A 19338-nucleotide genomic window follows, 5' to 3' on the forward strand; every position below is an offset into this window, starting at 1 on the left:
GCTGACCAGGGGCTCAGGGCTGCACCTCTTGTTACAGGCAGTCCACTGAGTCGCTCTGGTTTCCTGCTGCTCGGGAACTGCATGGAAGATGAGGAGCACTTCCAATACACTGAGCCTCGCCTCCATTACAACAAATAAACTACTTTGATTACATGTATCATTATTACTAAAGGAGGCAGAGGAATAACTGAACATAAGACACACTGAGCAGAGAGAGCAGGAGAGAGGGAGGGAGAGAGAGAGGGAGAGAGAGAAGTCATCAGTAACGAGGCTTCATACTAACGACTATGACCAACTCTACATATCAAACAGAGGGAGTTAGACATAAAGACCTGCCTCTAATAAAAGTCTATGATTTTCTGGAGCTGAAGTAAATAAAGACTAAACTATTGTGGATCCAGACGGAGGCTGTGGTCTGTGAGAGAATAAATAACAACGATAGTCTGTCTCGGGCCCCAGTTGGGTTTAGTCCTGGCCCCCAGCTGATAAAACACAAATTACTCTCAACTACACCTTCAGTGGTGCTCACTTTATTCCAGTCCGATTTCTGCCTCAGGTCTATTGTGTTCTACAAGTAAGAAACTGATTTTAGTTGGTTATTAATAAAGAAGAGGTTTCATCTGAATGAACAGAGACACTGTTTGTTATCATGGTGCATTTCATGTTTATTTATTTAATTTGTTTTAACTCCACTTGAATCCATTGGCTCACAGCACAGTGTGGAAGGCACCATATACACATATTTAACATTTTATCACAAAGTTATGATGATGAAATATATGAATAAAAATGTATTTTATTCAGGAATATGAAAATAATTTTGCTGGTAAAACAAATATTTAGTTAAAGATACAAATATTAATAAATAAGCTTGACATCTTTGAAAAGTTTCTTAAATGTACAGTACAAACAACAGGATTAAACCAGAGTGTGTGTGTGTGTGTGCGTGTGCATGTGTGTGTGTGTGTGTTCAGGGTTCAGGGTTCAGGGTTCAGACTTGGAGAGACACTGTAGTCCCGGCAGCCTCCAGCGTCGAGCACTGCCATGGATCCTCAGGTCCAACCACTCCTGCTGAACAGGACCCAGAGCCAGACTGAGAGCACAAACACAGACAGAAGCGTTCTTACTGCAGGAACTCCACTGGCCCCAAAACACATGAAGAACACGGAACCTTCAGAGGTTCTTTACTGTTCCACACCATCACTGCCTCCACGTAGAAGCTGTAACACATACCTTGGGGCGAGGTAGGGCTCTCCGGGGTTGGAGGGGTCCACTGGAGGGAGGTCAGAGGTCATAACAGAGGGGTCAGCCTGAGTCAGGTCTTCACCCTCTACACAGCCCAGGTTGGTTATACTGCTCCCCACCGCTGCATCAGAGCTGTGTCTGCTGCCGGCTGGACCTGAACAGGTCAAGTCAAGTCAATTTCTCTATGTATAACGCCAATTCACAACATACGTTATCTCAAGGCACTTTCCAAATAGAGCGGGTCTAGACCTTCTCTTTAAAATATTAACTACAGAGACCAACAATTCCCACCAAGAGCAGCACTAGGCCACAGTGGCAAGGAAAGAGGCAGAAACCTCGAGCAGAACTGGACTTAGAGTGGGGGGCCATCTGCCTCGACCGGTTGGGTTGGAGAGAGAGAGACAGAGAGGGAGAGAGAGAGCAAGAGAGAGAGAGAGAGCAAGAGAGAGCGTAGAGGAAAAGAACAAGAAAGTACAGTGATAGCAAACTTAATAATAGTGACAGTAGTGGCAGTAACAGCAATAGTAATGTAGAGGCAACTGTAGTGCTCCTACTGATAAAAGTAGTGATAGCTAATAACATTAATAATAATCATTATTAATTATAGTAATTACACAGGTACACACAGAGTTACTGCCTCAGGTTTGACTTCTTCTTCAAACCAATCAGTTCCTTCAGAGCTGTTGTGATATATTTTTATTTATAAGAGATGTACATCTAATATCTAAGACGTGTGTACTAAGTATCCTGTGTGATCACTGGTGTGTGAAGCAATTAAAGTATGTAGGTACCCAAATCATGAAATGTGTCATGGCTCATTCATGGTTCTAGCACAACTGCAGTGAGTCTCATATATGATGTCCCGGACTTTGATGTTGGGCCACATTTGACCCACACTCTGCTGTTTACATGTTTCTAAAGTCTTCTTCAGGTTCTAAATACAGATCCAGTCCCTGAGCCTGTGGGTCTGAGACCAGAGTGATACTCACAGCAGCGTGTGAAAGGCTCCCAGGTTCTGGACTGCAGGTATGGTTTGGCCTGAGGCTGCTGGAGCAGACACACCACTGCTGAGTCCACCTGCTGAAACACCCTGCAGAAAGAAGGGAAGATTACAACGGTGAAGCACACCTTCCAGCAGGTCGTCCGTCCCATAAACTACATTTCTAAACTCCAGATATTTCCTGGTGCTTTTTGTTTTCTGTTTTTTGTTTGTTAACTCAGTGGTTCTCAAACTTTTTCACATCAAGGACCCCTGACCTGACACAAATTAGACCATGGACCCCATCTGGTAAGATAACAGATGTTTTATTACAGAAAGTGTTTGAGACCAATGACCAAAACAGTCATATATTAAGTCAATGTGTTACTGATCGATAGAATTATAGTGAAAATAAATGATTTCCCTTTTTGCTCAGGACCCCCAGGGACCCCTTGAAGGACCACTGTCTTAACTGACTCAAACATGGAGCCCGTTCTCATAGAAGTTACTGTCTCAGGAATGTGTGGTTCAGCTGTGACACAGAAATGTATCCTGACTGATCTGAAAGTTTGTTCATGTTTCACTTGAAGATTCACAGTTCAGCATCTATGTGAATAATGAGAAGAGGATCCTGGTCAGGGGACGGTTTCACACAGACACACTGACTGTGTCTTAGATATAACAAACAGTCAGACTTCAGATACACTGAGTCTAAATTCATCTGTGCACAAAGCTGAACTGCTTTGAACTAAACTGTTCTTGACTATCTTAAGCCGGACTGTGGTACAATGGATTCTGGGTAAATTAAGACCGAGGAACCGAATCCAACCACTCAGCTCTGTTTACCCTCAGCACAAAATGTTTGTCTCTTGGAAGAATTCAACAGTTACAAGGACGTTTTACTTTCAGTGGAGAGTGAAACAAAAAAAAGAAAAATCTGATTTGGAAAAAAAACCTCTGCTGTGTCTAAAAACTCTTTCCCTTCTCTTTGCTCTCTCCATAACAATGTCAACAAACCACAAATCATGAGCCATGTTTTCCTGTTTTATGTTGTTTGGTGCTATTAGTCAGCACAGGTGTCATTGATTGTTACCATGGTAACATTGGGCCTCATTAGCCAACCATTCTTAAGAAGAAATTAAAACCCACTTGAGCACTTTTTACGAAGATTCTGACATTCAATGTCGTCTTATTTGGGATTTGTTCTTAGGAAAGAACAGAATCTACACACACTCAGGAGTACTCTTACACACATTTGAGTGCTGCATTTTCTTCTGTTCTACAGTTATACAATAATATGTTATTTAAATTACAATAATATTTTTGTAATTTTCAATATTTCGAAAAAATTACTTCTGTTATTTTACAAAGCATTATGGTCTTAAAATAAATTAACGTTACATTAACACTTAACTGCTCGTTTTGCACCTGCATACGTTCAGCAGAGGTGCAAATTATGATATTTCACCTAGCTCATTAATATTCATGACGAACCTACCACCCAACCACACACACACACACACACACACACACTGACACACACACACCCAACCACACACACACACACACACACACACACACACACACACACACACACAGACAGACACACACACACACACACACACACACACACACACACACACACACACAGACACACACAGACACACACACACACACACACAACTAGGCCAACACTATAACTACTGTCAGTTAGAAGGCAGGAGGTGACGTACCGCAGGCTGAGCAGGTGCTGGTGGAGGTCAGCTGACAGACCGTACCTGTCCGACTGGATCAGCTCTCTGATAGAGTCAAAGTCCTGCTTCAGCTGGAGAGCTCCCTGCACACTGAGGAGGAACCACAGCGCAACACTGAACCCTCACTGAACAGCTGATCAGCAGCTGGACCAGAGGTCTGTACTACGAAGCAGGTTGGTATCGAGCTAACTTCAGGTTTAACACTTCTTACCAGGTTAAATCACCATGGTAACTAATACTGAATTCCTAACCTGCTGTGGATCAGATCAAACTACTGACCAATCAAATCATTGGAAAAACTGAGTCATCATTCCTACAGGATCCTGACAGGGACAAAAGAGTTTACAATAAAGTGATCAGTAATAAAGATCAGTACATATTTGTATAGATCAGTGGATGTGTTGCTGTTTCCATGTGTCACTCTGGTTTTAAAACAGAGCCTCTAACAAACAGAGGAGAGTTTATCACTAAATAACTACATAATAACTATTGTAGCTTCATTTGACCTGAACACAGACTCTTTAATGGACAGGATTCCTGACAGTGATGAAGCTTTTACTCTCTTCTTCATCACTGCAGCTCAGAACAACATGAGGAGAAATCAAAACCAAACCAACAATGATCCACACACTGTTCACTGTTTCCATGGTTATAAATGAAGATTTCAGTCGGACTGACTCTTTTCTTTCTCTCCTCTCTGCAGCAGAAACAGTCTGACATGAACTTTAACTGTTTGATCTGCTTCACATGTTCATAACAGTTTGTTCATCATCAGACAAAAGAGGGAAAAACTCAAACAATGATAATTCATGTTCTTATTTACAATATATCTTTAGTCTGACTTTAATAGAAATTATATTAGGAAATAGATTTTTGAAAATTCTAGTGATGCGATCATCGTTTACATTTCACCTTGTTGAATTCCACTTCATGACGTCACTATAACTGAATTCACCTGCAGGTATCAGTGTTTCTTCTCATATCATATTAATACTTCGTAGTACAGGTTATCAGGACGGTCAGGTTAGGTTCAGTTAAGCCAGATAACTAAAAGTTATCCTGGGTTTGTTGAACTTGCTTCATAGAACAGGCCTCTGGTCACAGAATAACACACTGAAGGACATGGAGCCGGGTAACCCTTCAGCTACAGTGGCAGCCCATTCCACGGAGCATGCATTAGATGGATAACACTGTGGTGGACTTCCAGTGTGCGATGCTACGACCACAAACATACCTGAATTTGATCTTCTGCTTCAGGATGTGCTCCATCCACGCCTCCAGGAAAGCTGTCATCGTTACACTCAGAGCCTGGACACGGGCGTCGTCAGACAACGGAGCCACACCCTCTAAAACCTGACCAATCACAGTCTGAGCCGCCAGAGATGCATACTCACTGGGACTGCTGGGAAAACCTGTGCACCATCAGAGAAGTCACCACACACAGTTAAATGTTATCAAATCTGGGTGATAAGTTCTCTGGACCCAGAGAACCAGAGTTCATGTTCAGCGATGTTGGATGGGACCTGTCGCTGGGCCCTGCAGGGGGCCTCAGGCTGTGAAGAGCCACCACCCCTGACCTAACGCCAGGCAAGGAAGCACCTCAAAGAACCCCCCCCCCCGTGCTTCAGGATCAGGTCACAACCCTGTTCTTTGCCTCTGCTGCCAGTTCTGCGTATCTGAGCTGATTCCTGTCACGGGATGTTTCTACTGCGTCCTCCCATGACAGATTACACCATGACAGAAGATCTGGTCTGAGATCAGTGGGAGCTCTCTCCTGAAGGACTATTGTTAAATCCACATGTCAACCCTCCAGACTTTCAGACTGAGCCCTCAGTCTCATGTACAGTGACGTGTTCACTGTGTGACTGTGGACTGAAGAAGATCTGATCTCTGAGACTCTTTCAGCTTCATGCTCATCATCTCTTCTTCATCCTCAGTCTCTGAGATCTTTGTTGTGAGGCCTGGTTCACATCAGCTGATGTTTCTCTAAATGTGTGAGTGTTGGTTAGAAGTCTGGTTTCACTGACTCCAGGTCTGATCAGTAGTTGCATAAGAGGATGAGGAGAAAGTCATAATGAAGGTCATAAAAATTCTGTAACAATCTATTATTACGCTTCATTTAAATTTTTAATGATAATGAGACACATCCTATTTAATAGCATTTCATTATAATTCATAAAAATCATTCAGATCATGCAGGGGCATGGAGGGAAAGATGAACAGAGACACTGACAGCGACTTTTCATCTCAACACCACAGGAAGTAGGTGAATTCATTTTTATGAATAAAATTAAAATAGCAGCAAACTATTGACAAGAAATTGAATTGAACTCAATTGACTTGAACTCAAACCTTCTTCATTGGATTTAAACTGGGTGCGTCAAGACAGACTGCTGCAGAGACGCTTGTCATTAGGTTTTGTGTCTTTGCGTCAGGCAGGCAACTTCTCATTGCTGTTTTAAATTTGTTCTGAAGGCTGAACCTGTGCACTGTGATGGAGACTAGTATTATCATCTCCACTTCAAGCCTGAGTTTTGAAGTTGCGGAACATTTCTCCCAGGGAAGGGATCAGAGATCGACATAACTCTCTGAGAACAGGGGATTTTCTGATCCTGCAAGCACTCGCTTCACTGAGAAGAAATCCAGCAGCCTGTGCTCACTGCTGCAGCCCTCAGTGTAGTGGTCACAGACATGCTCCTGTCTGTGTTCAGTCTGTGCATCCGCCTGACAGAACCTGCCATCTAACTCTGTTCAAATCTGTCAAACGGATGGTCTCAAGATTTTTCTGTCATTGATAAAAAAAAATGTAGTAAAAAATATGTGGTTAACATGACTCTTGGGCCTGATAACTGTCAGATTTCAGTACCTGTTCTGTGGCTGTGTTTCCAGTGAACAGAAGAGGGCATGGTCTGTTCAAAGATCTCCCCTGACATCCTCTTACAGTCACTGGAGAAGGTCTTCAGCACCAGAGAGGAGAAGGTCTGAGGGACACAGACCAGAGACACCAGGATCAGACCACAGCTACACTCTCTGGTTTACATGATGTCATATCTATGAGAGAAGAAATGGAGATGCAGTTCTCTGCTCCTGCTGCAGGAAGCTGCAGCTGTCAGAGGACATTCATTTCTCCTACTGAGATCTACAGAGACGTAATGCTACTGAACCTTTGTCTTACTGTTCTTCTCTAATCCACACAATTCTAAACACTGCAACACCGTCCTCACAACAGGACTGAGCACAGTGTTCAGTCACCTGCAGCTCAGACACCGCCCTGTCCAGAGCTTCCAGCTGCTGCCTGAGCAGGAGTGATGAGTAACAGTCACTGTCTGGATTCATCATCAGGGACCTGGTCTGACACACCATCACCTCTAACGACTCTCTGAGCTCCTGCAGAGACAAAGAAAGAGCACAAGACAAACACACTGATGCTCATTTGTATTCATAAAGACTGCACTGACAGGCCGGCAGGCACTTCATTACATTACATTGTGTTTGCATGTTAGCTTCAGTCAGGATGGAGCTCCACAGCACACGCATCAGGCTGTGATACACAGAAAAGATCCTGTTCAGACCTGGTATTAACACTGTCTCGGGTGATCTGATCCCAAGCGGTTTTCTCTAAGTTCAGACATGAATGGACCCAAGATGAATTTGAGATCAGCCACATTGAAGGACCGCCTGCTCTACTGACGTCCTCAGCCACAGTCTGGTTACTCCCGCCACGGCTTCATAATGGACCCAGAATATTTTACCATTTCAAATGGATAAAACTGATTTCAAGAGAGCTGTAAGCAGAGCAAAGATTCACTCCCTCTCTCTCTCACCTTTCAATTCAATTCAATTCAACAGGCTTTACTGGCGTGACACAAGCGGAAATTAAAGCCGGCGAAGGAGGACTACAAAAAGAAAGCAGAGAGGAAGCTGCAGCACAACAAGGGGAAGGGGATGAGGACCATCACTGGCTATAAAGAGAAAAGCCAGGCAACATCAGGTGATGTGGACAACACTCTCCTGTGTTTACTCCACCACATTGTTCAGTCCTCACGCGTATTACTGTGACTCACCCATCCTCTGCTGCTGGCCTCACCCAGCTCTGCTCCCCTCGTTGGTCTCACCTGCCTCACCTGTCTGCTTCACTGACTACTCCAACCTGAAAGCCCTCGCCATCAATCCTGCCCCATCCAAAATCCACCTCTGCCCCTCATGCTCCAGCCACACCCCCCCAGCCCTCACACACATTCAGCGTCCACCCTGCTTCAGCTGACCTGCCACAGTGCTTCAGTTTAAAGTAAAAATAAAATTACCTTTAAATGAGTCTCGTTGTCTGTGTTCTAAAAACTACAACTGAGGAACACACTGTAGGTTTGTAGGATAATAATGAAAACATCAAATAACATTAATAACTTTATCCTTTATCTGGAGGGAGGTGTGAAAACTGCAGCACAAGTCTGTTCATGCCTCTATCAGGACAAATGAACTCCTGTGATGTCATGTCTGGATCCTCCAGTGATTGTTAAAGTCCTCTGGTTGATCTGGGTGAGGAACCTACCTTAAGGTCCCCCTGTGTGATGAGCAGGAATCTGTTGAGGCTCCATGAGGAGAGGAACTGGTAAGCCTTGGACAAGATCCAGAATGTGGACAGCTGCACTGTGGCCGACACCAGGCTGACAGACTGTCTGTGGAGGGTGAGGAGGCTGGAGGAGCCTGGGGGGAGAGATGGAGAGAGGTGGGATGGTTGGACTGGACTGTAACTACCCGACATGATGTTATATTGCCGCTTTACACATCAGCACTGACACACACACACTGACTGAATGTGGAGAGAACACTGCTTACCTGAGCTCCTGCTGTCTGAGAGCTGACAGCACAAAGACGACAGGAGAGGAGGGGTCAGCAGCAGGAAGTGCTCCATGGTCACTGACATCATCTTAGATGATGACATCACAGAGTGGCTGCCGTCTCTGAGGCACTTATCCTTGAGAGCAGAACCTAAACCTCTGCACAACACTGAGGGCAGACGGACAGTGTGTGTGAGACCATGTGACAAAATTAGATTAGATTAGAAGTATTTAAGACCTTTACTGAAAAACCTGCAGTGCAATGTTCAGACTGAGGCTTAATGATGCTGATTTAATTCTCATTAACTGCTGATAATCAAATATCCTACATAACATCAAATATAAAAACAACAGAGTGGTCTGTGTGTGTGGGTGTATGTGTGTGTGTGTGTGTGTGTGTGTGTGTGTGTGTACTAACCATAGTCCCACTGAGCATGTGCCGTACAGACTAAGAGATTCAGCCTGAAATCCTCCAGCATGGCCCTGCACTCCTTTGGAACCAGATCTTCTACAGAGAGCACAAAAAACCACAAACCACATTTCTGAACTTAAGGATCTGAAACAGAATGAAGCTGCGTGTGTGCGTGCGTGCGTGCGTGTCTGGATTTAAACTAAACTGTTTCACATGATGTAGAATAAACATTCACACGAACTCTGGACCTAGTGTAAAGGAAGTTATCAGTTCAACACTAATTCATGAGAGACATACACAATCTCCTGACCTGTCTCTGAAGCTCGGCTGAGCCGGTCCAGGATCTGGAATCCCCTGTGGTTGTCTTGGAGGTTGATGCTCCCTGCTGCACTCCCTGCTGGTGGGACAAACATCTGCAGCCACAGGGCTCTGCTGCATAGAGTCCACAGCAGGGCCCGGTACTGTCCCAACAGATCAGCAAACACCAGAGACTGACCGAGGTCCAACCACTGAACCGAGTGAGGCCGCACACAGTCTGGCGCCACCGCTGTCCCCTCTAGTCCCACAGTCACCTCTCCCTCTGGGTCTCTGTCCCTCTGAAAACCTGAGCTGAGGGACGCAAACAGTCTGCAGTTATGACAGAGGGTCCAGCTACCTGAAACCATCAGTGTGGTCACCTACAGCTGTTTGCATCTAACACTCGTGGTGCACAGTGTAATGTGACCAAGCCTCAACCTCCAAGGCTGAAACATGAATTATCAACATTGAAGAACCAAAACCTGCAGTTCTGCAGTGAGTTCCAACAGTGAGTCAGTCCACATAGACTCCCATGTTAAAATGACCAACATTACAGCAGAAATAAACATGTTTACAGCCTGGTACAAAAACTGTTTTGGTCTCCAGAGCTAATTTCCTCCTTCATGACAGCTGTTTATATACCTCACCTGTTTACATTTTATTAAGACTTAACGTTATGTAGAATTGAGGGCGTGGCCTCTTTGAGTGAGGGTGGGTGAGCGTATGCTTGCGACAAACCAGCATGCACCAACGTCTCAGTTCCACACACGCCCCTCCTCTTTGACTATTTTTGGATTAGCTGGGAGTTAGTTAAAAAAAGAACCTGTTAACAAGCAGAAAAGTCTTAGAGACCATTCACACACATTCAAGCATCACACCCATACACACTCACACAGTGATGGAACAGCCATCAGAGGCAATTTGGGGCTCAGTATCTTGGCCAAGGACACTTCAACAAGCAGACTGGAGGAGCCAGGGATTGAACCACCTTAGTCCTTTCTGTTGTAGTTATTAAGTTATTATGTAATATCAATACTTTAATAAGAATATTTTTTATTAATTTCTGATAACAATAATTGATAAGCAGTTTCAGCTATAGACTGTCCATCAGTGGGGTTAGAGAGACATTTGTCTCAGGTTAAGGTTCAAGGAAACAGACTTCAACATGTTTGTCCTCAGTCAAAGATTGTCTATGAGGCTAAAGAAGCTTCACTCTGTAACACCATTCTACAATCATGTGTTTCTGGGTTTCCAACAAGTCTTTCAGGAGTCAGAATCTCCCAGATAAAAATCAATTCATATCCAATCAATAAATTGGATGAAGTATGTTTGTTGAAATAAGGTGAACCAAAATCAGAAGGCTACTTAACATTTCATATCTTCAGTTGCAACCTACAGAGTCCAACTGGATCTGGATTTGTAATTTTAGTAAAAAAAAAAAAAAGTTTTAAAAGTGCCCTTTCATTTTTACTTCACGTTAATTTATCTAATGCAGTTAACTCAAAGCGGACTGAGGTCTTGGATCAACATCAGCACAACAGTCAGAGGCTGGTTAATCTGGACTTTACCTGCAGGTGGTTTCCAGCCTGGTAGTCATGTCCAGTTCAGCCCAGTCTGCCTGAGACCCCTCCGTGTTCTGGTCCTTGCTCAGGTCTGTACTCAGTCTATTTAATTCCACAGAGTCAGCTGCACTGATGATCGGAGCAGTTACAGTCACATCTGTTGGCGTATGTGGCAGCAGCGGCTCAGCTGGAGCCTCTGTGTGTGAAACCAGTGGAACCAGCAGGTCACTGCAGGAAACCAGCAGCTGAAAGAGTAACTCCACTGAAGAACGCTCTTGTTGGCAGACAGCTGACACTGGGGGGGCTGAGAGACGGTGGGAGGATTCTGACGGTGGTGAAATGGTCTGTGGTGGTTCACAGTTTTCTACATGTGGTTGGGCTAAGGCCACAGTCTCTACACTGGCCTGGACTGGACTGTTCCGGGGTATGTGGGTTTGGCACTGGCTGGTTGGGTCTTTGTCAGAGCAGTCTGGTCTATGCTGGACAGAGGTGGGTTTGGCTAGTACAGGGAGGTGGTTTTCAGCACTGTCCCGATGGAGCTGCAGAGCGGGCTGATGGGATGAGAGGAGAGGAGGTGGAATAAGGAAGGTGTGCTGCAGCTGCTCCCAGGTCCACTCTGGTCTCAGTGTGCAGGTCCCACAGCTGATACTTGACCTAACAGAACTCGGGCCGGCTTCTTGAGTGTGGTGGACCTGACAGACCTGACAGCTCTGAGCAGAGGCCCGGCTCCGAAGCTGCTCGGCTGCAGTTTCTGCATGATGCGCTGCTAAGATCACCGTCAGCTCTCTGACTGAGAAGGCAGCAGGGTGGTGTTGTTTGCTGTGTGGAAGACCAGGATCCAGTGTGGTGTGATGAGCTCGGAGTAATACTGCAGTCCTCAGCTGGGTGGCACTGCGCTGCGCCCTCTGCTCCTCCACTGCCTGGTTGTACACGTCTGTACCAGCTAAAATATCCTGCAGGACTTCTCGTGGTACAGAGTCTAGCTCCGCCCGGGCCACAGCAGACAGGATCACACACACGTAGTGCTCCATCAGAACCAGGGCCTGCAGACCAAGAGAGTCCAGAGTCTGTTTGATCTCCACCAGCAGCCCGGTCTGCTGGACTAGAGCAGGTCTCAGGTAATGGTCAGACTGGACTTTGGAGAACAGACAAGACCAGTGGTTGAGATGGACCCGGAGCTCCTGACTCAGCGAGCCAAGACTGACCCTGAATGAAGACAAGCTGGACAGGGTCTGGAGAGGAGAGGAGAGAGGTGTCCTCTGAAATGTGACTATTACAGAGCCGCTGACACCAGAACCATTTTTTACTCTGGAATATATATTTTACAAACATCTTTAATAAAACTCTTTTTCCACTGAAGAAGCCAAAGGTCAAATACTGTTGACACACAAGCAGCTGATATACAATAAACAATACAGTGGAAGAAAGTCAAAATGTTCAATTAGAATCAACTAGAATCACTGAACTCAGAGTTCAGTGCTGATTCTCAGAGGTTTCACTTCACACAGAGGAGCCTCACCTGGTGAGGTGTCAGGTGTGGTCTCCTCAGCTGCTCCTCCAGCAGGTGGCTCACTCTTGATATGTACGCTGCGGCGAGGCGAGCCCTCCTTGTGTACTCGTGTATGAAGAGCAGCAGGGACCGCTGCTCCAGGAGTCTCCACAGAGTCCTGTAGGGCCCCTGCAGGGAGGAGGAGGGTACGAGGACAACTCCACCCTCTGCCTCTCTCTCTGGGACACCTTTAACACACACCTGAAGGGGGGGGGGGGTCAGTTTTATGCAAACAGCTGCAGGAGATGTAGACCTTAAGTTTTCTACTTAAGTCTGACACTTGAAGGGTTGGAAATTCTCCTTAGCTGAGGGACTTACTTAAGGGTTTTGCACAGAACCTTTTAAAATGTTTCTTAGTTAAGGAAAAACATAAAGGCATTTACGGCAATGAAAGAGATTTTACAGCGGTAAAGTTCTATAGTTTCCATGGAGACCGTTTGTTTGTTGGGTTAGCATTGGCAGCGTTGGCATTAGCGCTTGTCATGTCGGTTGTCGTCTCACCTGTTATCATCACAAAAAGTTGGCCAGTAGGAAAAAAAATGGCAGAAGAAAAGAAAGCAGGAAAAGCAAAATGGTCGAGGGAGGAAAAGACCGCAGCTGACTTCTACTGCTTAAATGGAAGAATACCTTTCCTCCAGCTTTTGGACTATGGATTAAAAACCTTATACACCATTTGACAGTGGAGAAAGTTCTCTATACTATGAAAGGATGTGCTCAGAAATTCCATGCTAAATGGCAACCTTTTTGAACTTATGTAGAAAGAATAGACGCTACTGATACTGACCCCATATTATATATTGTTATTTATTGATCTCCTTTAATTTATTGTTGTTAATCTCTGTTTTTCTCTATTTATTGTATTGTTTAATTCAATTCCGTTCTTTTTGTTTGTGTTTGTTTGACCATTTTTTGTTTTTTTTGGGGGGGGGGGGTTATGTAATTGGTTAGGAAATCCACTCCACTACAAACATGGTACAGTAACAATATACATGGATGGCGCTCTCGGAGCAGATCAAAGGGGGAGGAGACACATTGTCTTTGTTCACCTGTATCAGTGATTTATTACATTCTGTATGACTTGAACTACCAATAAAAAGACCTTGAATAAGCCTCGTTGGCTCACCTGGTAGAGCGCCTACCAATAGGCTTAGTCCTAACTGCAGCGGCCATTGGTTCGAGTCCGACCCACAGCCCTTTGCTGCATGTCATCCCTCTCTCTCCCTAACCTCCCTGTCTATCTCTCACTGTCCTGTCAGAATAAAGGCCCAACAAAAAAAAAAAAAAAAGGAGGAAAGGGCGAATCATCTAGAGGAATATAACAAAAGAAAACTTACTAAATGGTCCATTTCATCCACGAATAACATCTAACAGAAAACACCAGATGTAGGAGGAAATTGCAATGAAAATGAATTCAAAAATTCTTGTCAAGAGGTCCAACTTGTCTATTCTGGCCAAGTGTTTCGTGAAGTGTAAGACCAAGATATGGAGAAAACCTTAAATATTAAAGTGAGGTGTTTTGTGCAAGCGGCCCAGCACTCCCTCAAACTCACCTGGGGAGATCCCACCTGTGCCCCGCCGACCAACTGCCACTGTGGTGCCACAGTCAGAAGAGCCTGTTGCAGACGCAGCAGACGAGCAGAGGACCGGGAGACCAGGTTGTGTGCAACCACAAAATGTCCTTCCTCTGCGTCCTCATCCTGACTGCGGCCGTGGAACAGCCACTTCAGACTGGGGTTAAAGGTGGTCCTGAGTAACGTCTCAGCTCGCTGCAGGGAGCGGGAGATGGAGCTTTGTGACCAGGAGCCTGGAAGATCCGACATTAACACGTTGTGAAGATCAACACGAGACGAGCCAAAGGAAGCCAGAGTTTTTTATGTGGTTTAGTTTAAATGGAAACAGAGGGTTTAGAGGTTCAACAGATGGTTTCAAATATAGAGTTTATTTCCTGTCTTTATTCAAGAGCATTGACTTTGATTTCACTGCTCTGCTACTGTTCAGAACTGTCTGTCTGCTCTCAGATCCTTTTGAGCGGCAGCAGTTAATCTGAGAGCAGAGAGATGGTTTGGAGCAGCAGGGACTGTTAGAGAGACAGTTCTGTATTTCTGATACCGACCACAGTGAAACGTTCTTTCTCTCAGTGTTACAGTGTAGGTCTGTGTGAAAAACCAGAGTGCAACAGAACATCTGAGCTGGTGTGATCTACCATAAAAGAAAGTCTGCTGTTGATTCCATGGTCCACATTACAAACTGACTCTTAGCAGGCCTTTACTTTATACTGTGCTCTGGATTTACTGAAAGCATGCAGACTGAATACAGTCTACCTCTGAGTGTGCTGCTGATGTTGACTGTTCTTCCACAGTGCACAAAGGACATGAAGGAGCTGCTCACAGCTGGATAAACAGCCACAGAAAGACAGACATTTACCGTCTGTTTGTCTAGTTCAGTAAGAAGAGACACTTCAGTTAGATGGACGTCTGACTTTGTTTCATGTGTTTTATCATTTCCTGTCAGTGTACTATGATGAGTGTGTAGCATCAGTACTGTGGGCTGTGGCACTGAGTGCTGCTGTCACATGTTCCTACCATTAGTGGTCACATCCTCTGTCACCAGACATCTCCTCTGAAACACAAGAACAAAATATTAGCACTTTGTTTGGTTAAATTAACTCTTAAATATATGACTGTACAGCTGCAACAAGGTCTGAACCTGAGGTCTGTACTACGAAGCAGGATCTGAGGTTATCGAGGTAACTTCAGGTTTAACTCTGGGTTTTCAGTCCTACGACGGTGGTTCACTTCTTACCAGGGTAAATCACCATGGTAACTGATCCTGAACTCCTAACCTCCTTCAGAGGATCGGATCAAAACCTGTCAACAGCCAAACACTGACCAATCAAATCACTGGAAAAACTGAGTCATCATTCCTACAGGATCCTGACAGGGACAAAAGAGTTTACAATAAAGTGATCAGTAATAAAGATCAGTACATATTTGTATAGATCAGTGGATGTGTTGCTGTTTCCATGTGTCACTCTGGTTTTAAAACAGAGCCTCTAACAAACAGAGGAGAGTTTATCACTAAATAACTACATAATAACTATTGTAGCTTCATTTGACCTGAACACAGACTCTTTAATGGACAGGATTCCTGACAGTGATGAAGCTTTTACTCTCTTCTTCATCACTGCAGCTCAGAACAACATGAGGAGAAATCAAAACCAAACCAACAATGATCCACACACTGTTCACTGTTTCCATGGTTATAAATGAAGATTTCAGTCAGACTGACTCTTTTCTTTCTCTCCTCTCTGCAGCAGAAACAGTCTGACATGAACTTTAACTGTTTGATCTGCTTCACATGTTCATAACAGTTTGTTCATCATCGGACAAAAGAGGGAAAAACTCAGTAAGAAACGTCATGAGAATTCATGTTCTTATTTACAATATATCCTTAATCTGACTTTAATAGAAATTATATTTAGACATGGAAATAATTTTTTTTTTATTCCAGTCAATCATGTTTACATTCCACCTTGTTGAACATCACTTTTGGACGTTGCTATAACACAAAATTACAGGTAGTACTTCATTTATGGTGGACGATGGATGATGTTACTTATAATTAACAACTCTGCCTCTTTCACATGAACCAGGTACCTGGACAGGTGAACTCAGAGTTAACTGAGCCAGGTGATAACCAGCTTCGTAGTACAGCTTATCAGGACGGTCAATGTCAGGTTCAGTTAACCCAGTTATCCAGGGTATGTTGAACTTGCTTTGTAGTACAGGCCACAGGTCAGGTTCAAGGCACATGTGTGTTAGTGTGGGACCGTGTGTGTGTGTGTGTGTGTGTGTGTGTGTGTGTGTGTGTGTGTGTGTGTGTGTGTGTGTGTGTGTGTGTGTGTGTGTGTGTGTATGTAAAAACAGCCTGGAGATATGACACACTGCAGAGTGCTGTAGAGACCAACACTGAACTCATGGGCCTGATCAGAGAGTTTATGAACAAACCTGCAGTTTGGAACATTTGTCTCTCCCCTCTGGCAGTGAGAGGAATTACATAAAACAATGATGTGTTTTCCATCAACCAGTCAGTTTGCCAGAGATGGAGAAGGTGTTCTGTTGCCTATATGGACACTGTAAACACATCTGGAGGCTAACAGGTAGCTGCGTTATTTCTCTGACTTTTATCATGTGCTCCCCTTGCAACACAGAACCACATGCTGAAGGTTCCTATGTGAAATACGTGGGTAGCTGCAGCATGTTGTACTGTGTTGCAAGGGGAGCACATAATAAAATTCAGAGAAATAAAGCAGCTGTCTGTGCGGTGCTTAACTGAGCCAAATCTGTGGTCTGTGGATAATGAAGTGCTTGATTCTTCATACCAGCTCATCTCTAACTGTGTTCACTGGGTTTATCAGAGGTTTTTACTGACACCACCTGCTTGCTGCTGGACACCAGTCATCTGTACAACCATGCAACCAAATCTGTGACTTAGTTAGAGGATGATAAAAAGCTGAGCAGAGCTGCAGATTGAGTCAGGATTCTCTCTGGGTTCCCCAATACAGGCATCGCTTTTCATATTACACATATTCCTAATGTTAAAAAAAATGACCAGTGGAACTTTAAACTAATGGGCGGCACGGCGGCGCAGAGGTTAGCACTGTTGCCTCATGGCTTCCTCCCACAGTCTAAAGAAGTGCACATTAGGTTAATTGGTGACTCTAAAGTGCCCATAGGTGTGAATGTGAGTGTGACTGGTTGTTTGTCTCTATACGTCAGCCCTGTGATGGACTGGTGTCCTGTCCAGGGTGTATCCCCCTCACCCAATGTCAGCTGGGATTGGCTCCAGCACCCCCGCGACCCTATAAGGATATGCGGTATAGATAATGGATGGATGGATGGATGGAACTTTAAACTATTTAAATAATAATTAATATCAGACAAACATGGAAACCAAATGTGAAGTTCAGGTTATAAAGATTAAAAAATAAATTTGAACTTTGAGTTCTTGACAAATTAAACAACTGACCTGCTCCTTTTCTGGACAGACAGACTCAGAGTTGTTCCAGTCTGAAAGAGAGACACAGAGAAAACCCACAGTCATCAGTCAACACAAAGAAAACAACACTACACACACAGTCACCTGTCACCACGGTGATCTCAGTAATCCAGTTAATGAGCCAAAGCCACATCACAGCCAACAGGCTTCTCTGACTGACTCGCCTCCACTTCACAGTCACATCTGAAAGTCACTGTGTGGAGCTTGTTAACAGGCTACACAGCACAACAGGAAGCAGAAAGTGACCTTAAAGACTGTGTGAAATGTTTTTTTTGTCAACAATTTTTAATTAAGTTATGTTGACAAATGAACAACATCAGAAAAAAAAGAAGTGTGCATATACATATATACTTCTGAGATAATAAAACACAGAATTCATTCATGGTATATTGTACCTATCTATATTATAAACTACAATACTACAAGTGAAAATAATATACAAGCATACATAACTTAGCTTGCAACATAAGTGCAGGTTAATATATACCTGCATCATCTTAATTCATATGCATATAAACCCAAGTATAAATGCGTGCACACACATATACACAATAAAATGTTCTCTGAAGTTTTCACATGTAAACACAGCTCACATACACATAGTGCTGGATGAAACTATGAAATACAGTGTGTGTGTGTGTGTGTGTGTGTGTGTGTGTGTGTGTGTGTGTGTGTGTGTGTGTGTGTGTGTGTCACCTGCTGTCAGACCAGGCTCTCCACCAGGATCTTTCAGGGTCTCTGGGTTGTTTTGATCCATCCCAGAGGAAGCAGCTAAGCTGTGAACATTGAGTCAGTGTCAGAGCTCAGGTTTATATTTCTGTTTCCTCATATTTCATGAGACTTTCCTTTTGACTTCACTACATTTATTTCTTACTTTACAAACTCGGAATTCATATTGAAAACATAATGAACTTACAAATTATGAAGCATTGTTAACACATGTTGTTGTTGTTGTATATATGTATAAACACTCACAGCAGACATCTATCTCTGTGCTGGAAGGTGTAAACAGTGTGTCTGTTTCAGTAATGAATGGCATAGTGTTAAAGCGTTAGTTAGTTAGTTAGTTAGTTAGTTAGTTAGTTAGCGTTAGTTTTACATTGTTGCAGTCTTTTCATATAGTCTATGTAGGAGCTGAGCTGAGATCGAGTTTTCACCATCACGTTATTCTTACTCAGGATCACAAGTGTCGTCCAGTCGTCCATCCCCGGTGCCTCCTGAAAGACCTGACCGGACCCTGACCGGGGCAGACCTGTTCAGACCCCAACCTGTGTGTGTTGAATGAAGCCGGTCAGTGCCGGTGTGTACAGTCCCACAGAGCTGCTCATGTCCATCAAAGAGAATCTTATTATTGACTTAGGTATTTCCCAAGACGGACGTGTTAATCCACTGTTCACCGAGGAAGTGGGGTTTTAAAATAGCATCTCTGCTAGCAAGACCGGAAAACACAAGCTGTAGCCCAGCCAATCAGGGGACAGCGTCCCCGGTTGTTACGGAGGAGGAGGCGGAGTCTTATGTGAGAAATGGCGCCAGATCCGTTACCATGACACATTACGTACAACGGTTCTCAGCAGGATCACTCAGGAGCAGATGACATTTCTTCTTCAATACTACACAAGGTTTTCATCATGTTCAAGAAAAAAA

General features: G+C 44.2%; 1 protein-coding gene across 2 annotated transcripts; it reads right to left on the minus strand.

The window, feature by feature from the left end:
* Positions 1-954: 954 nt before the first annotated feature.
* On the minus strand, positions 955-19117 carry ccdc142 (coiled-coil domain containing 142). Of its 2 annotated transcripts, XM_056382640.1 has the most exons (18): positions 18869-19117; positions 18391-18470; positions 17665-17705; positions 15219-15255; positions 14187-14440; positions 12607-12837; positions 11094-12319; positions 9539-9837; positions 9235-9324; positions 8815-8985; positions 8528-8682; positions 7231-7365; positions 6845-6959; positions 5213-5390; positions 3958-4068; positions 2235-2335; positions 1234-1399; positions 955-1093 (listed from the first exon to the last, which is right to left on the minus strand). In XM_056382640.1, exons 2-18 carry the CDS (start codon positions 18449-18451, stop codon positions 985-987), a joined length of 3480 nt encoding a protein of 1159 aa, XP_056238615.1. In that variant the 5' UTR covers positions 18452-18470; positions 18869-19117; the 3' UTR covers positions 955-984. The 2 variants fall into 2 exon arrangements, with proteins under 2 accessions (XP_056238615.1, XP_056238616.1); XM_056382641.1 differs by lacking the exon at positions 7231-7365.
* Between the last annotated feature and the right edge of the window lie 221 nt (positions 19118-19338).

Source organism: Seriola aureovittata, chromosome 8 (genome assembly GCF_021018895.1).
Source record: "Seriola aureovittata isolate HTS-2021-v1 ecotype China chromosome 8, ASM2101889v1, whole genome shotgun sequence".
Taxonomy (NCBI): domain Eukaryota; kingdom Metazoa; phylum Chordata; class Actinopteri; order Carangiformes; family Carangidae; genus Seriola; species Seriola aureovittata.